Genomic DNA, 25,542 nt, shown 5'->3' with positions numbered 1-25,542 from the left:
ATTGACCAACTGAACAACATGTATTCGGTAAGGTATCCAAAAGGTTTATCTCAAGACAGTAAAACCACATAGTTATTCTTGCATAACAATACTATGTCTCAGTACTGGGGAACAAGATCACCCAAGTCAACCGGTAACAAGCTGAAGGGTAAATGATACTTGCTGTCCTGTTATTGTGCCTTTGAATGCAATCAGCCTTAATCCAAACTTTCAATAAACAGATTTAACGAGATGACTTTGGACTGGACAGCAAGAACTGCCCTGAAAGCCACACTATTTTCAAGGCAAAATGAAATAAGGGCAAAGACACAGATGAGTATTGCAATGGCATATTTAAAGTTATGATAAGAAAAAAAGCAACATTTTATCTATGAATTGAGTTATGCTTATGCACTTAGACATACACAAGTTTATGGGGCCAGGTGGGATCCACCCAAGGGTACTGAGGGAGCTGGCAGAAGTGCTCACCAAGCCACTTTCCATCATTTGTCAGCATTCTGGCTAACCAGGGAGGTCCCAGTTGACTGAAGGTTAGCAAATGAGATGCCCATCTGCAAAAAGGGCTGGAAGAAGGATCTGGGGAACCACAGGCCTGTCAGTCTGACCTCAGTGCTGGGGAAGGTTATGGAGCAGGTCATTCTGAGTGTCATCATGAGGCATGTACAGGACAACCAGGAGACCAGGCCCAGTCAGCATGGGTTTATTAAAGACTGGTCCTGCTTGACTAACTTGATCTCCTTCTTTGACAAGGTGACCCACTTAGTGTATGAGGGAAAGGCTGGGGATGCTGACTACCTAGACTTTTAGTAAGGCCTTTGATACAGTTTTCCCACAGCATTCTCCTGGAGAAACTGGCTACCCATGGCCTGGATAGGCATACGCTTTGCTGTGGAAAAACCATGCTGGAAAAAGCATGGCTGGGCCCAAAGAGTTGCGGTGAATGGAGCTAAATCCAGCTGGTGGCCAGTCACAAGTGGTGTTTCCCAGGGCTCAGTATTGAGGCCAGTTCTCTTTAATATCTTGATCAATTATCTGGATGAGGGGATTGAGTGCACCCTCAGTAAGTTTGCAGATGACACCAAGGTGGGTGGGAGTGTTGATCTGCTTGGGGGCAGGGTGGCTCCACAGAGGGATCTGGACAGGCCGGATCGATGGGCCAAGGACAATGGTATGAGGTTCAACAAGGCCAAGTGCCAGGTCCTGCCCTTAGGTCACAACAATCCCATGCAGTGCTACAGGCTTGGGGAAGAGTGGCTGGAAAGATGCCTGGCAGGAAAGGACCCTGGGGGGTGTTGGTGGACAGCTCGCTAAATATGAGCCAGCAGTGTGCCCAGGTGGACAAGAAGGCCAACAGCATCCTGACCTGTATCAGGAATAGTGTGGCAGCAGGACTAGAGAAGCGATCGTCCTGCTGTACTTAGCACTGGTGAGGCCCCACCTCAAATACTGTGTCCAGTTTTGGGCCCCCTGCTACAAGACAGACACTGAAGTGCTGGAGTCCAAATAAGGGCAACAAAGCTGGTGAAGGGTCTTGAGAACAAGTCATATAAGGAGCGGCTGAGGGAACTGGGGTTGTTAGTCTGGAGAAAAGGAGGCTCAGGGGAGACCTTATCGCACTCTACAACTACCTGAAAGGAGGCTGTAGCAAGGTGGTGTCAGTCCCTTTTGCTAGATTAGAAGTGATAGGACGAGAGGAAATGGAGTGAAGTTGCACCAGGGGAAATTTACATCAGATATTTGGAAAAATTTCTTCACTGAAAGGGTTACCAAGCACAGGAACAGGCTGCCCAGGAAAGTGGTTGAGTCACCATCCCTGGAGGCATTTAAAAGACTCGTAGATGTGGCACCTATGGACATGGTTTAGTGGTGGACTTGGCAGCGTCAGGTTTACGGTTGGACTCTACAATCTTAAGGGTCTTCTTCCAACCTAAATTATTCTACTGTATTCTATTAAATAACACACAAGGCCTTCCTACTGGTGTGTTTTACAGTATGTTCATAGCATTTGTGATACCTTTGTGATACATTAATGTACAATACTAAAATATGACATATATAAGTTAATACCTTTTCAATTTGTTCTGGCTGTAGTAGTTCACTGGGATCGCTAAGATTTGGCCGGAATGCTTCAGGCTCCAGGTCTGTTTTGATATTTGTTGCCTGTTTTGAATTGATATCTTCTCTTGTTGTTATCTACAAAAAGAACAACAAGAAAATAAGTATTCGCAATTCTATTAGTAGGAAAAATAAACCTTGCAGGTTTAAAATCATGCAGTTACTGATTTAGTTACGCAACTCCTTCAGAAGTTAAGAAATCCATGGGATTTGATTTGACCAAGATTTCCACTGCTTCCAATAGCAAGCCGGTACTCAACTATATGCTGACAATAAGTTACACAGACACCTACTCAGAAGAAAGCTATGGTTTTTATGCTAGAACAACAACAAAAAGAAAAGAGTCCTCATACACAGCTGAAGGACTTAAAATGCTTTTCAGAGGTCAGCTTACAAAGTTCTTGCATTTTAGTACTAACATAGCATTCATATTACATGTAAAAAAAAAAAAAAAAAACCAGACAAAAAAGGAATTTAAACTTCAATGTGGACATTTCTCAGTAGTTTCTGAATCAATACTCTTAGAGTACTTGTGAAAGTTTTCAGATGTGTAGTAGACACATGGAAAGACTGCTGTCAAGTATTTTGAGTAAACCACCTGAATGGAGCCTTAAGAATATTGCTGCTCCATAAGCTGATCATCTGGAGTACTTATGGGAATCAAAGAAGGAGGAATTGAGAGGGTGGGGAGGGGGAAGCAGCAATAACACCTATGCTGCATAGTGAGCTTTGAGGTCTTACACACAAACATCCCGCAGTAGTTTAAAATACCTGAGCTATACACCTACCGTATTCAGTTGCTACAGGTCATGGTTTAGCGGAGGTGGCAGAAGGCCACAGAAACTCTCATCAGATATTTCACAACAGCTTCTTACCCCAGTCCATACTCATTGGCACTTTGAAGCTAGTGCCATGTGTTGAGAACTAAACTAGCTGAGGCCCAAACCAGTTTCCTTCTATAAATCTTGCTGCAGGGGTATTTAAAACTTACTGTGCAGACACTGAAATCTGACAGAGGAGTTGGTCAAAGCGAAGGAAGTCAGTAACTTAAACCACTGCAGCAAAACTTATTAGAATGTTGAAAGATTTGCTAAAGAAAAAACTTTTAACAAGAGTGAATGCACCTGAAAAATTTATCAGCCTGAACCAAATTTCACTGAAAGTCAGACTGTCCAAATTATTTAAAGCCTGAAACCTGGTAATTTCAAGAAAATAGCTGCCAAAATCACCTGCCAACTCCAGAGTAATAACCAGTGCTTGCCACATACCTCACAGTCTTAATATATAGGACACAACTATGGTATTTCACAACACCACCATGATAAACTTTGCAAAGCTTTTGCAAAGAGAATTTTCTTAGTTAACAAAATAAAAGCCAAATCAGAGACACCTCTGAAATACAGACAGGAATATTTAAGCAAATACAGCCACCTGAGCCAGGAAAAGAAAAACAAGTACCCCTTTCCTATCTCTCAAGAGTAACTTTTTTCATAGCTGTCACAAACTCCTGTTACTTAAAAATAGGCTTATAAAGTCAAAGTATTTTCATACAGTAACTTAATTACAATATTAGTTCTTAACTCAAGAAAAGGTGCACCTAAAGAAAGTGAATATCAAGCAAGGAAAAAGCTCAAACCTTCCATTTTTCAATGGACGGTAACAAGCATTTCCAATATAAACTATGCCCTGATTTCCATATCGCAACAAAAAGTATATGCATTTATCCATACAGCTTCACATACAAAAAGACGACCTATAGACTGCATTACGGAGTGCTATCTATAAAACACGTTATTTTGTAGTCCAACCTTTTCCATCTTAAATGCCTTACATCCATCATATACTACTACTGCTTCATCTCCATAAAAGTTCAGCATTGTTCAAGAGTACAGCAGAAAGCTTATTCCCTTGTTATTCTTTAATTCTGATTAAAGTGCACCATGCAAAACATGAATAATTTGGATTAAAGTAGTGGGGGGGGAAATGTGGGGTTTTTGTTTGGCTTTTTTTTTTTCCCTTTTAAAATTACTGTTACAGTAAAGCAACTGTCTTCTAGGAAGAACACTGTAGAAGCAGATAAAGACATGTATCTGTTCAAAGGGATCTGTTGGATGGAACATCATGTAGTTTCAGAACTTGCTAATTTATTTCCTGCTAAAATTTGAGAGAGCAAATTGACTGTAGTCAGATTCCAGGGGCTTCCGAGGTTAGTAAATGCCACACAGTCTACACCACAAACTCTGAAACGGCCTCAGAGCAGAGGGTTTATAGGCTCCAGCCCATCACATCAGATTTTTCCAGTCACCCTAAACCTTGACTTTGGGCATTCCAGGTAAAAGGTATTTGGAAAGAGCTCTTGCATTTCTAGGATATTAATACAAAGATTCTCCACCACCACTTGCCAGAAACAGAATTGTTTCTTTCTCAAGTGGGAATGAACATTTTTTCTCCAAAATTTCCAATTTCCCTATAGAAGTGCAGCTCATTATTGACTTATGTAGCCATACTACTTACAAAACATTTTAAAGCAATTAATTACTGATTATTAAATAATCAGAAATAAAAGAGTTAAGAAAGTATTTTCTTATGTGCAATTATATAATAGGTGGGAAAATAGCCAACATCAAAGTAAAAAAACGAGAACTGAAAGTTTTTACAGTTTGAGCAGCCAATTACTACAGAAAAACAAAATACTCAAGGCTTCTAAGGAGTTCTCAGCTACGCTTTCCTTCAGTAAGTTATGTATGACATACACAACAAATAATGAGTTTATAATTGTCAAAGAACTAAGAAACACCTAAAGAGAATGCAAATATCAGTTTAAGTCCATATCAGTAAACCTTCAAAAATCCAAACCAAAGTATTTTTCAAAGTACTGCTTTTGGAACAGAGAGTTCCATCACCAGCTCCATGTGCATGACCACTGCCGTGTTGAACTGCCTCAATTACCTGCTTGTATAATGGGAAAAATACTTACCTCTTCCACAGAAGTTGTGAAGCTTCATACTTGCCAAGTACTGAGAGATTCTTGATGAGAGATTCCTATATAAAATTAAACACCCATGCAACAAGGTTTTGGATTCTTCACCTGTTTTGCATTCTTTTTAGGAAAGCTTCTATCTAACACAACACACCAGTCTAAAGTGGAAGTTAAAACACATCACTCCAAGTCAAGCAGTACTGAGAACAATTTTCAAATTCTGACAGAAAATTCCTGTTTGAAAAAGGCAGAAGTAATAATTCCATATAAAATTATTGATTCCATCATAGTATTTCACAATTAAGTACATCCAAAACAAAGGAATTTTCTGCTAGATCCTTGTAGTGCTGTAGACAAGACAAACCCACTGAACGTGGGACTTGCCCTGATCAAAGACACTACAAAGAAAGATGGTTTAGTATCTGGAGATGGGGTTTAAACTACTGAAGAGGGCACCTGGAGACGTCTGCAGAGTGTGCGCAGTTCTTCGCTATTTAGAGCATCGATCCTGCGGTGATACTCAGCCACTGACACTACCTGAATATGGAGACAGGAAGACAATAATTCCACTGACAGTTGAAGAAAAGTAAAAAGGTAAGAAAGAAAAAAGTGGAGGAGAGTAATGAAGGGAAAATATGCAATGATAATAAACAAACAAGAAGTGCTAAAAGATGTTTGTTTCTGCAAGGACAATGCGCATGTAGGTGATTTTAGACATATGAGTAGACACAGCAAAATTACAAATATAACACTAATGGCACTAGCCGTCAGATAAAGCTCACTGCTCTAAGATGAATATAGAACTGCTAAAGGAGCACATAAAGTTACCAGTATCAGGATGCTAAATTAGAAGTCAATCTGAGTTGCATGCCTTAACCCTAACTCTTCAGCCCAAAGTCCTCTCAAGCACTCTTTACACCCAGATAAACGAATCCTGTGAACCTGGTTTGCTTTCCTGGATAAAGACTGGAAGCAAACCTCAGGCTTCTCAGTAGGTTCTGACACTTCTATCTGGCAGTGAAGATACAGTTAAAGACAAGATAGCAGAACTCAAGTTTAATAGCTCCCCAATACCACCCCACAATGTCTTTATCCTGGACTTTCTATTCACCTTGAAAGCTTCAGGAGCTGCTCATCTGCCAACACATTCACTCCAAATGGCACCTCCACTTTGGCAGGAGTTGTACAGCCTTTAGGCAGAAAGCTCTAGAACATGCTGCTCTGGTGCAACAAGCTGGCTCAAGGACTAGAACAGTCATTTTGATGTAACTACAGCAAATAATGTGATTTTGAGAATGACTCAAAATCATCATTTGTATGAAAGCATCTTAAAACAGCTGGTGAAGAGATTAAATGGATGCCCCATGTAGTAAGAGTGTATTAAAAACTTCTAGAGCCTACCACAGTGCAAAGGAAGATAACCACAAGTCCAGCAGCTCCCCATCTACCTGCCCCTACTACAAGGAGTTTGGCCAGATACTCGCCACTGTCCTGAGCACAGAGCCCACAGTCATGCATGACTGGCTCTTGAGCAGCGATGGTTCACTCTAGCCCATGCAACTGCAAGGCAAGGAAAAAGGAACACTTGTGACATCCAGTTTTATTACTGAGTAACCAGTAATTACTAGAACTCTATTTCCCTTAAAAACAAAAAAAAAAACAAAACAAAACAAAAAAATCAAGAAAACTGTTGTAAATTGTATTGGTTTGTGCATTCTCAGAGTCAAGTAGCTATATGCAAAGCTTTAATGGTATTCCACTCAAGCTTATAAGTGACAGTTTAGTTTTATCCTTTTATTTGCTATGACAGTTCATTGTAAATTACATTGTTCACCCCAGCACCTTATGAATGTAATCCTGAAAAGCAATAACGTGAGGACCTTTTAGCCTTGGTGCTTCTTCAAGCTCAGCCACTATCACACGACAGGCAGTAGTTAACTTACAATGGGCCATAAATGCGTGGTTATTTAAGGAGATTCTTGGAAAAAATGAACAAAAAACAAACAAAAAACCTAAACCCCCAAAACTCCCCAAAACCCCACCCCAACAAAAAGTCATCATCCCCAACTCCATTATATAGTTGCTGTTTCACATACTGGAATGTAAACTGTTTTATAGGCAATAACATCTTGCCTTCAACTTGTCAAACGCATACGCATCGCTACCCGGCACCTGGGTACTGCTCATCGACCATTTGGCTCAGTGAACAAGATCTGACATGCCTTTTCAGATGCCATAGGGCTACCTGCATCCTCAGAACAGCATGGACAAGATACTTTGATAAATTTCTTACCTGACAGAAACATGAATACTTATCCACGTATGTACACAATAATAGCTCCTTGGCATCCTGGACCTGTTGCACACCATAAAATTACATCTCTACATCTGTTTTGTGAACAAAAGCCATCATAGTGGCAGACCATTGGTATGGAATGACAAACATCATAAATAGCATGTCACAGAATGTCAAAATATCCACAGGAAAATTAAGGGCAAGGAATCCACCCTCTCAAACCCAGTGCTTACTTTAAGTTTAATATTAAGTTCTGCGAGTAAACCACAAGACAAACTGTATCAAAGTTATCCACTCATCACTGAGCTAGGCTTTAAATGAGAACGTTAAGATACTTCAAGCAATTCAGCTACAGTTCCTGACCTTCTATAAAATGCTTATGGTTTGGGTCAACATGTTCTATTTTGCTTTGCAGCAGACAAGATTATGTACTTCAGGATTCTGTAGCTCATGTACGTCTAAGCCTACTGGCAACTACCTTCTACAGCTTCATTGAGGAATCGATCTAGATATATCTTGAGAACAGCTAGCATTTTGTCCCTGCAAGGCTTGAGAGGGCTGGAGTGTTTGTAGTGTTGATAGTCAGAAGTTTGCTCTGTTTTATAACCTGGTTTAATTCGTGGTCTGCTTATGCTGTTTCCTCAAGATTTCTTTATTTTCCTTACTTTTAGTCACATTAATCCCGTATTCTATTTCACCAAGCTAAATAAATCAGTGATTTTCTTCCCTTCCCCCTACCCCTACACCAGCTGTCTGTTAACCTGATCATTCCAGGAGCTACATTCTACCTCATTCCGTTTTTAACCTTCATTTTTAAACACAGAATTTAATTAAAAGCAAGGTCTTTCATTCATGAAAGACAAATGCAGTTTTGCATACTGGTACTGTGGTCGATAAGCAAATATGACTATAGGTCAATCATCTCACCCCCATAAATAGTGAACAGCCCAAGAGTCCTCTGAGGGCACGGCAGCGGGCTGCACACCAGGATCTCCCCTTGAGTAGGGACGTCTCTCAAGGTTACTTCTTGAGATTCAGAATTCCTTGACACAACAGATCCTTGTTAAGTGACTAATAGCATGCTAAACTTTATCATCTTAGCTAAGTAACATAAAGGATTGATTGCACACATATAATCCTTTAGACATAAACTGTTGACCAAGTCTGGGCCTAGGATTGGATCCAGCCACCCCTACATTCCTCTCTGAGGAGTTTAGAAAGCAAGGGGGTCCTTTCTGAGCCTTGACTCAACAGGAGGGCCTCCCTAGCAGTTCTGTCTGACTGTCCTCTATGCAGTAAACAACCAAGTGTGCCTTGCCATCGAATTTTGTTAAAACACTGTCACATTTACCATCAACTTTGTTAAATCCCTGTTTTATATCAATAAATGTATCACTGCTTCTCTACGAGTGAAGCGCATTGCTCCATCCATGACATATGCCATATCAGCATCCAGTTTCCTTGATACCCAAAGCTACTTTTTGAAGATCAGGAAGTGTTCCTGAAGGACCTCCTGTTCTTTCTCTAGTTATATTCTGCTTCAAAAAGAATGTAGGAAGAGGGAAGAATAGCTTAACAAACCTCTTATGGTTGATCTGGGCACTGATTGGAATAGATCAAAACAAGTAATGTGTATTGACAGGAGATTATTGTGCTTCAGGGCAAAAATTATTCTGCTTAGGGACTTGGAACAGTCTACCACAGGACAATTCCAAGGGCTAATCAAGTTTGAAATAACATGGGATATATCCTTAGAGATCTAACACTATCTGCTCTATTCATAATAGCAACATTGATGAAAAAACATGGGATGAGTCGTATGTCTCTTAAAGCGTGAATGCCTTTCAGCTTGACTCTCCACGTCACGTGTATTTGAGTTAGCCACTTAGCAAAACACACAAGAGTTCTAATATTTAATGCAGTAAGTCAAATTGAGGGTTTGCATAGTAACAATTCAACCAATCAAGAGGTATAGGATTCTCCTTTTACAGAAACTCATTTCCAAACCTTGTTCTTCTGAAAGTATGTCAGAGTACCTACTCTTGCAAGCTATGCTGGCATTTTCAGTGAGCAAAAAAGAAATAAAAATTCCTAACATGGGACTTATTTGTCCTTCAACAATACACATGAAAACACAGTTACAATTGTTTGAACGCCCAAGCAGGACAGTTTGCTACGCAGGTGATGACACATCAGCCCTTTCATCCACTGGTCACATCAATCAGCTATATGCAGCTGAAAACATGAGAACTGCTTACACCAACGCGGCATCCTCTGCCACTTTCACAAAGCCAGGAGTGACCAACACGCTGGCACCAAACGCGGGGTTGATAACAGGGCATGTAACAGCTGCCCTCAAGCCAAGTACAGCTAAACTTTCAGAGTTAACAAGTGGCTGAAACTATCTCCTTAGAGAAAGGGAGGGTCTTATCGGAGCTGAACAGGGCTTCTGAAAGATAAGAATGGAAGAGCGTAACGGTATAAGTGGTTCTCTTCATCATAACTTATCTATACCCTCACAACTAACTGTAAATATGAAATAAAAACAAATATTAGAAAGAGAATGAAAGCTGAACAATTTTACTTTGAATCAATACATCTGTGTAAAATCAGGTGAATTGCAAGCTCCATGAACATTATTTCTCGAGAGTCAAAAAGAAGTTTAACAAAGTTCCACTTAACTGAAAAAATAAATGCCAATGTAATTTTATGTAATATGCCAAAGTATATGCCATTTACAAAATTACTCCAAAATATCAGTCACTCTCCAATTCATCAGTAAACAGGGAAGGGGAAAAAAGGATCAAACCTTCTCTACAGGCTGTAAGTATCTTCCAATGAAAATGAAAGGTGTATTTGTGAACAGAATGCTGTCATCAATATTTTAAGAGAAAACACTAACTTTATTTTTCAGACAAATTTAGTTTTCTCCTAAAACTTTAGACTTCTTGAGAGAAACCAATATTGAAGAAGCAGTCTTCTCCATCACAAATATGATTATTTGGGGCATACTGACCACATTACAATAATGCATTAACAAATGGAGTTTAACACAGATAAACGGTTAAAAAGTACAATTCTGAAAAAAGCTAAGCCTAATTTAATTTGATTGATTTTTACTGAGCATGGCTGCAAAGCTAACCATTTTCTGTCTCATGTGGTTTCCAGCCAGTTCAGCTCCCTGTCACTCTACTGGTGACAAGGAAGGGAAGGTATGAGAGCTAGCCATTTTAAGCAGATAAGAGGGACAGGAGAATCACAGCAGTCCCCTGAATTGGCTGGCACTGCAGATCTTTCTCTCTTTCAATACCTTTAAAACTGACGTCTCAGAACTGGTCTGCACACCCAGGTGTTTCCCAGAGCAGGGACAGAAGAGCCCAGTACATTAAACGACAGCAACATTTTCCCTGTGATCAGTATTGTCCCCACAGCTTCACAGAATGGATTGTTAAGTATCTGCCTCAAAGTGCTCTAAGTCCACAGCAACTGTGCCAAGCTGTAATTAACATACACTGAAGATAAATTAAAATATCAGCAATATCCACAATTAATAAATGAACTTGAGAAGAAAGCAACCAAAGCCTGCAGCACACCGTGTTACACTGAGTCTGGAAACCTATGTAACAAGCTATTTTTTCAAGATAGGAGAAATCATTAATTTGAGAGATACGATAATGCCAGCAAGAGAACTAAACTTAACAGGAGCAAGCATTAAACAAAATTTAGGATGTTTGTACAAAGAACTAAGAATTAGATTTATGAAAATTACTCTCTTAAAGAGACAGGCCAGTCACCTTAACTCACTTTGTCCAAATTAAAAGAGACCTGTAGCAGCATTACCAATAAAACCCCACTCTCTTGCAAAACCATTTAAGGAAGTTTGAGCACTAGCAAGCAGAGAAACCAGAGGTTCAAGCTGCTGAAACCACAGCACCTGATGCCTGACCTCAAGCTGCCACTCCAGGAGAATGCAGGCCAAGCAAGGTTCCATCTCTGTTCTCATAGTGCCATGCAGAGATCCTCTCAGGTATGACAAAGCGTTACACATGCTTAGAAGTAGGTAACTGAATCACAGCCCAGTATGGAAATGTTTGACTCTAATCAGAAAAAGGATCAACTAAGGATCAACTTCAGATTGCACAGACCATTGAAAACATACAGGGAAAAATATAAGCCTCTATTACTCATTTGTTTTCTTTCAACTTATAATCAAGCCTTTCAAATATTCATCTGCTACTGTACTTTGCCTGCATTTGTAGTGAGGCCTAATATTTCCTAATTATTAAAACTGCAAACAATGTAACACCTAATAATTAAATGGAAGATCTAGTCGAGGTATATGCATAAACCCCCTAATTATTTAGGACAGTGGGTATGGCAAATACCTCCCATCAAGGAAAGGTTCTAGGCTTAGTGATCAGTGTAAGGAAGTACTGGACCACGCTCTGCTTTTTTATTTTTAAAGAGACTCAGATCATCAGTTCACTCAATTACTCTAAACCAAAAATCATTATGGAAAGCTGACTTTAAACAGATATTTGTAGCAGTATTATTGATGCGATGCAACCTTGCAGTTCTGACATCCACCGGGATGAAGTACTACATTCTCATCTTTCACTTGTAAGCCCCTATTATTATATCTCCATAACAGCCAAAGCACTACAGCCATTAGCTTACCAACTACAGTTAACCAATAAATTAAGAACCTCAGAAGTTGTGCAAGTCTCAAATCATTCAAGCTATTAAAACCAACACCTCTTTAATTTCCTCTGCATAATAATCCTAATAATATAAATGCCGAAGATAAGTTTTCCATGGTTTTGTCCCCTTTGGCTATGCTGCCTATTGATGCTCTACAAAGCATCTGGGCAAGCATTCCTAAAAAAGGCAATCCCCCTTTTGTTCTCTTACATTGTCTGATGTCTTTTGTCTAAAGTGCTTTGACAGAAAGAATGGCTGCCTGCATTTTTGACATTCTAGAAACTTACTGGCATCTCTTGTGTTGTAGTACAATAAAAAGACACAGTAAATACCAAACTGATTTACAAAAAAAAGTGGGAAGTCAACATTACTGGCTTTTAGAAGGGGGAGCACAATGCATTGGTTAGTCACCAAAATTTTGATCTCTTATCCTGAGAAAATATCGAACCCCTGCAATGCTCAACCCTAATTTACTTTATCACCATAAAATCACAAAAGCCTTTGAGGTAAATAATCCAGGGCGACTTAGTTGCTTCAAGCACGCATTCTTGTTTTATTGTATCACTCCATTTGGTCCAGTAATTATGTTATTTCATGTCAGATGAGCGTTCATCCGAATTTCAGTACAACCATTAACAAAACATTTAGTCAAAAACCTGTATGTAGTTCACAAATGCTGCCAGCCTCTTTAATCTGCTTCCCACTTTGTCTTGCATAACAGAAGTAGTGGTACCAATACTCCTTCCCTCTTTTCTATAAGAAGGTTACACTTGCACATTAGCTTTATGATCATTCATTGAAGGAAAAAAACAACTTTAAGAACAGAGCATGTCTTGTCGACATAGCAACATTTTAAAAATATTCCCATCTGTAGATACTTTATACCCTTTTTCTGGATTTGACTTGTTATATGCATTTAAATAACCTCCTCTCTCCCTCTCTCACAGCAAAGAAGATTCTGATAGTCTGCTTCGGTTCAACCTCTCCTTAAGAGCTGGTAACTATTGTTTTTATTAGCATAGTTAGAGTTTGGCTAAAATGAAGTGTTGGTCTTAAGGGAAAAAATTATAACAAGAGATATGACTACTTTACTTAGTTGGGCAAAATATACCTATATATGTATATTACATGTACATGTATTATATGTATATATATGTATATATATGTATATTGAAGAATACACTCTTAGTAAACTGCAGATAACTTTTACACTGCTACAGGGTATGTTCAAATTACATTTGAGTTAATTTAGGAATTACATCTCCATTCTACATTCCATTGCCACAGAGGAAAATTAAAAGCCTATTATTTTAAAGATATTTTGTTAGTTAGGAACACATGTTTACAAACCCAGTTGTTGCCACATGACAATTTCATATTCTGCACATAACCTGGCTACAAACAAAGATCAAAATAAAAACCAAAGTCAACAGCACCTCCAAAAACAGGGTGCACCAAAACCGAGAGATCTGTAACTCTTAAAGTCAGTAAAAAGCCTGTCACAGGCAGTGTCTGAATGGAAAATATCTTCCAGATCTCCCAGCTGGTAAAAGCACAACAAGTGTATTGTCATGATCACTTCCTCCCTATCCCCAAGATGTTACTGTTTTGCAAGTCTCACTGAGAACCATTTCCTTTACGTACTACTATAAATTTAAAGACTATTTGGGGAAAACAACACTGAAAAAACACCACAGTTACTTACATAAATCTAATGAATTGTAAAAACAGTGGTATCGGTCCACCCTTTCAATATACATTTGAGAGTGGGACTACAGCATACTCAGTTCCATCACACCTTCCTGCAGTTGAATGACTTCTGAGAAGGTATAATCAAATGGTAACTCAGGAGATTTACACTTTTCTAATTAAACGCCAATGCAAATTACTGTTCATGGTATTTAGCTATAAATCACATTTTTGTTGAAAAAAATACATTACTCAAAAGGGAGCGGAAGCCACCCTGAAATTGGTGAACCCCTTAATGCTGAAAGTAGTTTCTCTCCTCTAATGCCAATGGAATACCAGCAATTAGGTTATTCACCTAAAAATAATGAAGATTTGTGACTTAGCATCCTGTTTACACATTCAAAATTTAAGTTTCCAGCAACTGTCTCTGCACCACAACATTACAAGAATGCAATAACAGAAATGAACATACTACACTGAAAATTACCAGAGCGTATTTATGATTAACTGGCTGGTGCTTTCTTCCCTTCTTCCCATACCAGAGACGAGACATTTCCCCTTCTTTAAAATAAAATGAAACTAAAGAAGAAATAAAAGATAATAATAAAAATAAGAAAATCATTCAAGGCTGTTTGAAAGCATTGTCTGTACCTGCTGTCAGTTCCAGGCACAGGCAGAGCCCCACGACAGCGACAGGATAGTTTGCTAGACGCACACATTTGACTGACACAGCCGGGAACAAATGAGCGGGTGTACAGTAGGGGGATGTATCGCAAATGATGACGGCACAGAAGAAGAAAGGTTTCCTGTATTCAAGTGTGGTTGCAGAGCACTAGTTTGTTTAAACGCCTAAAATATTTAAAGACACAGAATAACTTAATTTTTCTTATGCAGTCCTGAAAAGTATGAAAAAAAAAATCCCCAAGAACTGCTTGCAATAGCCTGTTACACTCGAATTGTTCAGAAACAAGTTCTAATGGTAACAAATTTGCACTCAACATTAAAATAAGTTTATCTTATGTTCACAACTGTACAGAAGCCCTGTCAGTTACTTCTTAGAGTCCAGAACCAGTTAAAAAAAAAAGCATTCAGTGAATTTTTTTTTTTAAAAAAAGACTCCTTTTTAAAAGGGCTTTAAAGCAGTCGGGAACTGTTACCCTCACAGCATTTTCAGTTTTGTAAGCTACAAGAAAAAAATGAATCCTTTTCTCTATAAGCCAAACTTGCTGTATCATATGGGTTAAATGCTAGTCCTGTTGTCCCAAAGCCAAAGGCCCAGCAATAAAGTATTTCTGGAATCTTGATTTTTTTTTTTTTTTAAGGTAGGATGTTTATTTAAAGAGGCGTGTGCAACAGCAATATGCACAGCAACCCTTTGAGAATTTCCTTGTAGTAGCACTTGCAGGCTTTCCTCCTCCCGTGCCCTCCAAAAACACCCAATGCTCAGAGTCCTGGGTAAAAGTATTAAACAGACCAGGGCAGCGTCAGGCAGCACCAAAACATTAAAACATTGCTCACTCGTGCTGTTGTGCCGTGATCTAGAAGCCAAGGTGCCCAACCAGAGAAAATCAGTGCCAGAACTTGTACTTAACTGTACTGCAGACTGTGCACTGGCACACCTCACCTTGCATTAGCGTCTAACTCAACACAATTTGGATAGGTTTTACTGAAAAGAAAAACATTATCTTTCTCAGGAGCTGGTAACTCTAAAAATCAATTTGTTCCAACTTATGAGAATTATGAAGGTGACAAGCAAGAACATTTTTATCACTGGGACACTGAAAGCTGGGATTTAGGAAACTCAAATATATTATAATACAGTAGATCCACAATCAAATGGTGTAAGATTCAAACAACAAACCATATGCCCATTTTTTATTTTTTATTTTTTAATAATAAGCGAGCTAATATTGAGGTAAAACAAGAACAAAAGATGGAGAGCCTTAAAACTGTTTCAAACGAGACATTTACAATCAATATAAAAAAAAAAATAAAATACAAGCTACAGCCCCCCCCAAAGCTTGGCAAATCTTAAAGGAATCAAGAATATGCAGAAAAAGAAAAACTTATTTCAAACTATCTCTGGCCATGCAACTTCAAACCAAAAAGCAAAAGCTAGCCACACAGCTAACTCCCCCCCCAGCCTCTTTTGGCAGTCCTCCTGTGACCATCCCCTTCACCCCCCCGGCATTTTTTCCCCTATTAGATAAAACAAACTCCTCCCTAACACTAGTCAACACATTCTTTTCTTCCTCCAGTTTTGGAGAAACAAATCTCAGCCATCACACCATTTTTAATTCTAGAACATTTGAACCTAAGCAATTAAAACTACTTACTTGGAAGTTTTTAGCTTCTCCCCAAGTAAAACTGGCTCCTCCCAGAGCTTCTCAAAAGGATTTTAAAAACTCGCTCAAAAGAAAAGAGAGCAATAAATTTCTTTGTTAGATCTGACAACTCACTTTTTCACTTAATTACAGCTGCAAAGTTTAAGGCGAATAAATGCACGAGTAAGTCTCTCTGTCAGACCTCCTGCCAGTGGGTTTTGATGCTCTGCCTTCAGCAGCAGCAGCTCCGGGAGCTGGGCGGGGGGGGCGGGGCCTTGGAGGGAGGGAGTTGGGGGGGTGAGAGCCCGAGCACCATTATAAGACAGCGCAGTCCTAAAAGTGGCAAAAGCTTTCTCTTGAGACTGACCTCCACCCACTCCATCCCTTTAAGTATCTTTTTACTGAACTGGTGGAAGATATATTTCTATTTGCCAGATAAAGAAGCCCACACAAGAAGCCTGACCCCAGGAACGTCCCTTGTAAGATAGATAAAATAAACCGCCCTTTTATTCTTTTGTGCATTTATGGATTATACTACTGATCTGTTAATTTGTATCAGAACCTCGTATCTTGTTGATAATTAATATCTGTCTTGCCATAAAAGTTCTTAATTAAAAAGATTCTAGAGAGGAGTACCAGCTCAGACCAGCTGTGCAGAACAGCAGCAAACACTTAAGAGCATCCTCCTATTTGCTACCTAGACAACAGAGCAAACCAACACGTATCTAATTATGCTGGATGATAATCTTGTCATTGTTAGTTTGTAACCAAGCTAAATATCTCTACACCATCAATGTTTAAGGGAGAATCATAGAATGGTTAGAGTTGGAAGGGATCTTAAAGATCATCAAGTTCCAACCCCCCTGCCATGGGCAGGGACACCTCCACTAGAGCAGGTTGCTCAAAGCCCCATCCAGCCTGGCCTTGAACACTTCCAGGGATGGGGCATCCACAACTTCCCTGGGCAACCTGTTCCAAAGCACATAGTCCGAAGCACATAGTCCTTTCAGTAATTGTTATTCAAAATGTTTTTTCTCAATAAACTGTCTTAAAAAATATTGAAGTGCAGCAGAGAAAAAGGAGAGTACTAACAAATACAGGTACAACTTATCAAATATCCTATTTGCACTCCAAATCAATTATCTAGCTTACACCTTTTGCCATACCAGATTTAAAGTTATCAGCTGACAAGACGTAGCCCAGAACCAGGGCAGTAAGTACAGTAACTCTCTAAACTCAAGCAGGAAGAGTGGATGCTGGGTGTGAAAGAACATCTTTGCAGTTTGATTAGATGGCATTATTCTGTTTCACCTAGCAGCTAACGCAATGTCCTGATACCACAGTGATAGAAAAGTTGTGATGTTGGATTCTACAACCCCTATATTTAATAAGCATGCTTTTTAAGTGATATTACATTAGTAAAAAGTAATTATTTCCCCTGCTCCTTCCCTCTTAAGGGTGGGTGGTTACCCCAGACAGATACTGAGGCTGAGCCGGGAAGCAGCATAATTACTCAGTTTATTTAGAACTTGCTGTTGATTCCACAAGAAGCGGCTGTGTAGGTGACCGGGTTTTGTGATGAAAAGTCATAGATGCGGTGCACTGAAGATAAGCATCCCCAAGCGTCTTCCGAGAAGATTATATATGAGGCATATGTATAAAATAAGATTTTCTCAGAATGTAATACTCCAATTTCAGAAGCAGCCCAGAAAATTGAGAAAAACATAAATCACAGGAACCAGACTTTATAACTCAATTGCCTCAGTTCAATTCGTAAATCATTTGCATTTCTGACTGTCAAGAAGAAAGCTTGTTTTCATGCTATGGTATTGGTTTGCCTGGGAACAAACAAATCAATAAGCAATGACATTAGTTTCCCTTTCAGTAGCCTATCTGCTTGTTAGAATGCATTTTTAAAGAGATGAGATTTCTATTTAATTACATCTCACAGGCCTGTTTCACAGATTGTAATAAAAACTCCCATCATCAAAGAGCCTAAAGAAAAAACTGAAAGCTACCTCAACTAGTGTTCAAAATAGTGTCGTTTCAATATACATTAGTGTAATGTGACAGAAAAGAACTCTATAATTCTAAACTATTATAGTTTTACAATATTTTTAAAGTTAAAGCAGCATTTTACAGCTCTGGTAAGAGATGTACATCCTGTATGTTTACTCCTTATATTATAGTTTTAAGGTACAAATTGCCAAGAACTTCAAAATTAGGAAGACACCTAATTTAGATGCTCAAGCCACCTAAATTGTCATCTTTGGAAGGAATTCCACTAGGTGGGGGGAAAAAAAAAAAAAAGGCATTTTCATACTTTGATGATATAAGGCATACAAAAGTCAGCTGAATTAAGGTCTGGTTTATCTTTAAAAAAGGCAGACAAGTTCTATTTGGTACAAAAAGCCTTTCAGATGAGTAAGAAAAGAGTGCCAAGCTCAGGAGTAATGAAGTTATAATGCAGTTAAAAAATAAAAAAAATGCAGTTAAAATTTTAAAAAATGCAGTTAAAACCAAAATCAGGTACCAGCTCCTACGAAAAACTACTACTTTGTCTTCTAGAACAACCATATCTTTGTAGAAGTTGTAGCAGGTGAAGCTAACACAGGATTACAGCTACCTGAGGTCTGGTCCCTTCCCCCTTTCCCTACTACAAGCAACACACTGAACAGTACAAAAGCCACCTCCTGTGGTATCCAGTACAACACGGACTGGCACAGCGTCTTAGTTGGCTGATAATGTTTCCGTAGGAAAGGAAGTCTAATTTGAGAAGTCATCCTTTGTTTCCTCTCAACAGCTTAGGGGAAGGGGAAAAAAGCAGCAGCATTTTTCCATCCACAAAATTTTCCTCGGGATTTTCAAAGGTAGATGAAAGCCATTAAAAGTCTCAAAAGCACAACCTTTTTAGTTGAATGACTCCACTTCAACTCTTAGCAGAGGGACTGCCCCAGTTCTCTCTCTCAGATAAATGAAATAACCATCAGGTACAATTCCACATTCATGATTTCAACTACAGGAAAGCTCCAAGTAATGAAAACATCTGAATTTTCACTTACAAGTTATAAATAGACTCCAATAGTAGAGAAAATAAAGAAAAGCAAGAAATATCCAATGCATGAACGTGAGAGTGTACAATATTTGTTCAAGTTAATTGCAAAAGCAAGAATGAAAGTCACCAGTCACTACAAAGGGAATTGCATTCTGTCAATGGGCACCAGAGTTTCTCTCTTTGATCACAAAACAAATTTATAACAGAAACATTTCTAAATATTGCATATGATTGCTGAAATTCAAGAGACTTTCATCCTCCAGCACAAGAGCAAAACACATGGTAATGTTAATGCACAGCAACACGTGCATAGCAACACACCCAATTTCTTAACGGCCAACGCATGAAGTAAAAACCAAACAACGATCTAGCTTGTATATCTAATACACTATCACAAAGAGACAACCTTTCAAGAAACATACTGGAAAAATTTTCTTATTTTGAGGACTGTTAATGTGATGCATCTTTACAGTGTGTGCAGTGTTTCATTCAAGAAGCCCACAACTTCCAGACTTCCTTCTCTCTCTGCTGATCCAGCATCATCCAGCTTGTCACACAGCATTACGATCGTACCACAATTTGAAATGTAAGACACAAAAAACAGCTGTTTCACTGGCATCCGAGTACTGAAGTTTAGGCATGGAAGAAAAATTTATCAACAAAACATGATTAAGAATACAAAAACTGAAGTCAGCCGTGCATACTGAAACTGAAACGCCCATTTTAATATAGAAGTGTTGCAAGTTACAGTCCAGATCCAATAAAGAATTTAGGCACCTACATGCAACACTCCCATCTTGAAAAAATCTTCTTCAGATGTTACCTGACCAGGAAACAATCTCTGTTTATGACCTTCATGAATCTACAAATACACAGAAACAGAATTTCTAGATGCTCCAGAAGTTAGTTTTGTTAACATTGAACTGTTTTGTGTCTAACTCCAATACCATTTCAGGGAGGTAGAACTTCATTTCCAACTAATGGCTTGATCCAGTAAACATTTTAAGGCCACAGCTAAAGTTCCAATTGAAATTCAGTTTGACAAGTGAGTTACTACAGAGTACTGCTTTCCAGAAGAATTGTATCTACATTTTCTACAGAAATTTAGTATGCAAAAACAAAGGTAGGTAATGATTATGAAATGCAAGTCCAGAACACGATCCAGTGAATCTGGGAAAAATAATTTGCAAATATCTACCAACTCATGCTTCATTTTGGAAGTTAACTTCTAGACAGCTTTAGTTCAAACTGTTTTTCTGTATTTTTCAAATAATTGAAAAGCTAATGAAAACAATAAGATAGATGTGCTTCCAACTGCTTTAAGACCCACTTGCAGGTCCTAACTCAAGAAATTTCCTGTTTTCAAATACCTTGTGGATGAGTGTTTAGATTTATGTGGACCTGAAGTATGACTCAATGCTGAGTAACAGCAATAAATAAGATCAAATGACAGGGGCAAGTTGGGGGAAGGGAAGGAAGGAAGAATCAACACTTTAAATAATTAAGAATTATTCTAGTACAGTGTAATTCTTCCATTTCCTTAACAGATTTCAGGTTTAAATAGGAATGGACGTCTTTAACTGATTTCTTCACAAGTGCCCAAGATTAAATTTCTTAAATGCCTCTGAAACATTTCACTGTGGCCACAGTCAGTAATTATATATTTAATTTTTGCATCAATACTCTGCCTGATGACCAGAGATCTGATCCATCAGCATAAATCCTGTGTTTCCAATATTGCATGATGATGAAGACACTTAACAACTGTAGTACCTTACATAGGTATTGGTCTGATTGTTCTAGATTCAAATCGGAATCTAAAGACTGTATCAGTCTTTAGCAGTCTGTATCAATAAGTCATTATCACATACAGAAATAAAAACTGCATTTATACACATGCTGTCAATATAATGGTGCAACCCAGTTTTCCAGCTCCCTATCAGAAAGTTAACTACTTAAAGAATACAACAGACCAAGTTTCTGTATTGTTCAAGAAATGTCATGAACTTTGAGAATTAGCTTCACAGACCCAGAGATGCAATAAATAAGCAAATTAAGGTATCCTGATATAAGGCATCCTGATTTCTTTTCTTTCGCTCCCTTCCCTGCCCAAGCGACCAACTAGTCCTTTAGTTAGATACTAATAAAAGGTGCAAAAATTTTATGATAAAACTCACATGGGAAAGCACAAATGGTGTTATTTCTCCTTTATGCACTAATGTTTCTTACATTAGTCACTTCCATTGTTTCCCCTCTAGTGCCCTCCTCCCTGTGTTAGAACACAGCAATTTCCTTTGTATCTAGTGTTATTAAAACAGTAAAAACCTTGCTTGGAAAAATCCGTTTCAGTTGTCCTTATTCCCCAGATATGATAAACTGATTCTCTAAAGATTTTAATGGATTATTTACACATGCCAACTTCTGTAGAAAAATACTGGAGCTTATCAGCACGCATTATGTGCACACAAGTTCAGTGGAAAGTCGACTTACCTATCTGATCTGGTTAACGACATTTTACATGAGTACTTGTTTTCCATGTCTTTTTCCTCCAATGGTCAAGTTCAAAATGCCACATGCCACTTCATACAGCAACAGCAGTGGAAACAAGCCCACCAAGTTTTTACAATCCGTTTTAGGAAAACAATAGTAGAATAACTGGATAACTGAAATTTCTGGGATTGATGAATCAGATATCACATCCCATCCCCCAACCTCTTTTTTTTTTTTTTTTTTTTTTCAATTTAAGAGTGCAGATTTTTTTCCTGAACTAAAAAAGTTAAAGAGTCTGCAAGAAAGGTTACAGAAAATAACATATACTGGGCAGCATTTAATATAATCTTTCTTCAAGTTGTTCTATGAAGAAGTGTGGCGGTTCTTTTCTTTTTTTTTTTTAAATATTCCATATATATGCAATAGAATAACATGTATCCTTTACAGGGAATGTCAAGAACACTTCTTTTAGAAAAGCAATTTTTTTATGCAGCCATAAGAAATTAGTAAATAGCTGTGTTTCTTGAAAACTCATTTCTCAACCAGGACTTGGAGACTGTAGGAGAATTCAAGGAGCTTTTCCGTTTCACTCTTTTTAAACTTCTTCAAGCATAAGACCAATCCTATCAGCACTGCTTGAGGACCCTGCTTTCAAATACTGTGGGACCATGCATTTAGCAGCACTAGGTGAAAACTCCTTAATGCTTTCAATCTCTGGTACTAAATGGCAACAAAATGATGTTAATGCATCAGCAGCTATCTAACAGCAAGCACCTGAACACTGCATCATTAATTTCTACACGCATTACTATATACACAACTTGAACAGGGAACAAAATTATACCTTAAAGGACCAATGGAAGTTGTTTCCAAGGTACTCCACGACAGAAACAGTCAACTTGCTGTCAAATCTTGCCATGTTTAGATACAAGTACAGAATGCGCTTTGGAAAAAGCATTTGTTTATCAACACACAGGTTTCTAAGCAGTATTATTTATTTGTGCTAACAGACAAAGAAAGCCATTAGCACTTGAATTTATACCGGGTAAAATAAAGAATACCATGATAAACATACCTCTATACCTCAAAGATTCAGTACAGATGGTAAAAGAATCCCAAACAAAAAACCCCACACAACCCAAAACAGCCTCTTCCTTGGTGTGCACTCATTCACTTCAATACAAGGTGGTAAAAAGAGATATTTGAGGAAAATGGATGGGGATAACATCTCCAAGAAACAAGCAGCATGGTTTCATTTCAATATATAAAATAAAAATCTTGTTTATTCACATCTAGCAGACACCATAGACAAGTCTTTAGCATGAACTGATCTTAAGTGAAAAAGTATCTTTCTAAAAAGAGCTTTGCCAATGGGACAGGCAGAGGCCTCTCAGGAAGGCAGAACAACAGGAGCTACAAGGTTACTCCACACAGAGTTTGTTTTAAACTCTAATTGATGACTACGAATTAGCCACCTTTACTGATGGTGCTGTTAGATATGAGAAATAACTGACTTAGTAGTCATTTCATGGTTATCTACTAAGTGTGCAGCATATAATACAGAGTCAGCTAAAGGATTTCCTGGATTTTACTTTTTTTGGATGCTTCATACAGTGCAGTATTTGATCAAACTAGTGTTAGGCGGGAGTCTTATCTCTTTGTCATGAGATCAGATGAGGTTACATCTACTGGATTACTTCAGGGAAAAGGCTGACAGGAAATAGACTACTCTGTATACAGGTAGAAGAAGAAAGCATAAGCAGATGAAAAATTGGAGTAAGTTCAGAGTTAAGAGTTCAGTCTTATTAACTGATAAACTTATAAACCCAACCCTACTACTTCTTTCACGTTACTGATCTTTGCTTTTGCTTGTTCCTTATCACAAATAGTTTTCCACTAAAAAAAAATAAGCAGAGTACTTCCTTAAAGTCTCTTGATAAAAAGCCGTAGCTGGAACTGTTATCGAAGAAGAAAAAGCTGTCTCAGAGCACCACACCTGGGTTACCCATTAATCCTCTTCCCCGCTTCTCCGGTTTTAAGATACTGTACAACAACAGCAGAAGGAGCACATATGGAAAAGAAAGCACCCCCACTAGCTTCCTCTTTCGGTAGATCAACAGCACATTGCAATGTGTTTGTACATCAAGAGTTTGCTCTCTATTTCCCTTCCACCCTGAATTTTTCCATCACTCTGTTCTGAAGACAGCAGCCTATTTTTCATCCCAATACCCACAAAAAGGTTTCAATGATCCTGTTCACCTCCTATCCTAGATTACACCTGGGTCAAGAGCTGACAGAGAAAAAGCTCGTTGGGTTAAAGGAAATAAGTATATTGGTTGAAAATAATGACTGAAAATCAATGAGAATAATGGGTATGACAACATTCCCTGTATGTACCAATACTTTCTGGCACATACTTTACAAGCCACCAAAACGCAGTTGTATGTAATGACAGGTTGAACCAGCTGGTACTGTCAAACATTTCTGATAAAAAAGTTTTTAACAGCTTTCAGATTTGTGCTAGAAGTCAGTCATAAGAAGTCACATTACTCAATTTAAATGCACAGAAGACCACATTAGCATATTTCTTGTACTTGCATAACAGCTTTTAAAAAAGTTTTCCATCTCACTAATCACACTAAATTGTAAATCCAGAAAATTATTATTCAGTAATATTAAAAGAACTAAACTTGACATAATTTTCACATAACACATGGAAATAGCAATATTTACAACATATGTCTTCTACAATTATTTCCAGAGAAGACCTAAATAAAGGCTTAAGGCATGACCTCATTCTGTAGTAAATAACTTACAGATTTTAATACATGTAGGAAAAGTACTGCCTCTACTATTTTCAGAAGTAACTCCTGAGGTTACAACTTCTAATCCTGAAGAAAGATTTGCACTATTTTCTGTGGAAATCATTCCACAGAATCATTCTGTAATCATATTTAGGTGCAAAGTTACTGAAGAGCTCATTAAAAGAGAAACTGTGCCTTAAACCATAATATTGATCACTTGCCAGCGATCCCTGTGTTCCAAAAGACCAAATTTTAAAACATCAAATATTTATAAAGGCTTTGAACAAAAGTCAACACCGAAATACACTGCTGGTAAAAATACTCAAGCAATATATATGTTGAAAACATGAATATTCAAAAGACATGCTTTTAAAATACTAATTTCAGTGTCTCAAAGCAAAAGTGCTCAATGCAAAAAAACCACTGAGCTGCAGATCAAAAAACCACAGCCTAATACTTCAGCTAAGTGAGAAGTTTGAAGTCAGAGTTCTACTACGTTTCTAAGTTTTGGAGCCAAGAAGAAAACCATTACCTGTAGTTAGACTATTGCAGTTTTGAAAAATTTCTTTTACACTCCACATAAAACACAACTATAGACTTTCCTAATTTCAACATGCTCTACTGCGGGGCAGGGGGAAGAAAAAGGAAAAAATCAGTCTTACAGTCAGAGATTGCAATTGCTGTCCTGAAACTCAAGCTAAACAGTGCTGATGGGATACTTCTACAATATATATGACAAGAATCATCAAACTTTTGACTGACACTTGAATGCACAAGACTACAAGTGCTTTAACTGTATGTACACTACAAAACAAAGCCATGTAGACAGGTAAAGATGTGTCCATAGAAACACAGTGGACACAGATTCACATGGAAGAAAAGTGTTTGTTATAAAACAATAAAGCGATAGTTCCAGTTACAGTATATTACTAAAATCCATGCAGCAGCATCTTAATGTATGAAGAACTTATAACTGAGAAGTTAATTACTGAATTATTAAAAAACACGTCATTAATAGATTAATTTTCCTATTTTGTTATCTCATCCCTGTTTTGAGACTTACCAATAAGTATTCAACATTCTAGACA

General features: G+C 38.1%; 1 protein-coding gene across 6 annotated transcripts in view; it reads right to left on the bottom strand.

The window, feature by feature from the left end:
• Positions 1-25,542, bottom strand: part of OXR1 (oxidation resistance 1) — a 284,062-nt gene that overhangs the window by 6,984 nt on the left and 251,536 nt on the right. For 3 of the 6 annotated variants that reach the window (XM_074145351.1, XM_074145349.1, XM_074145348.1), the window contains 2 exons: positions 5,552-5,632; positions 2,068-2,193 (listed from right to left, as the gene is read on the bottom strand). In XM_074145351.1, coding sequence (XP_074001452.1) covers positions 2,068-2,193; positions 5,552-5,632 — 207 coding nt within the window. Of the gene's footprint in view, positions 1-2,067; positions 2,194-5,551; positions 5,633-14,268; positions 14,459-25,542 lie in introns of those variants that run through there. The other 3 variants (XM_074145353.1, XM_074145354.1, XM_074145352.1) reach the window with 3 other exon arrangements.

Source organism: Numenius arquata, chromosome 3, assembly GCF_964106895.1.
Source record: "Numenius arquata chromosome 3, bNumArq3.hap1.1, whole genome shotgun sequence".
Classification (NCBI taxonomy): Eukaryota; Metazoa; Chordata; class Aves; order Charadriiformes; family Scolopacidae; genus Numenius; species Numenius arquata.
The sequence above is the reverse complement of the archived record's forward strand: the minus strand, read 5'-3'. Positions and strand labels throughout refer to the sequence as shown.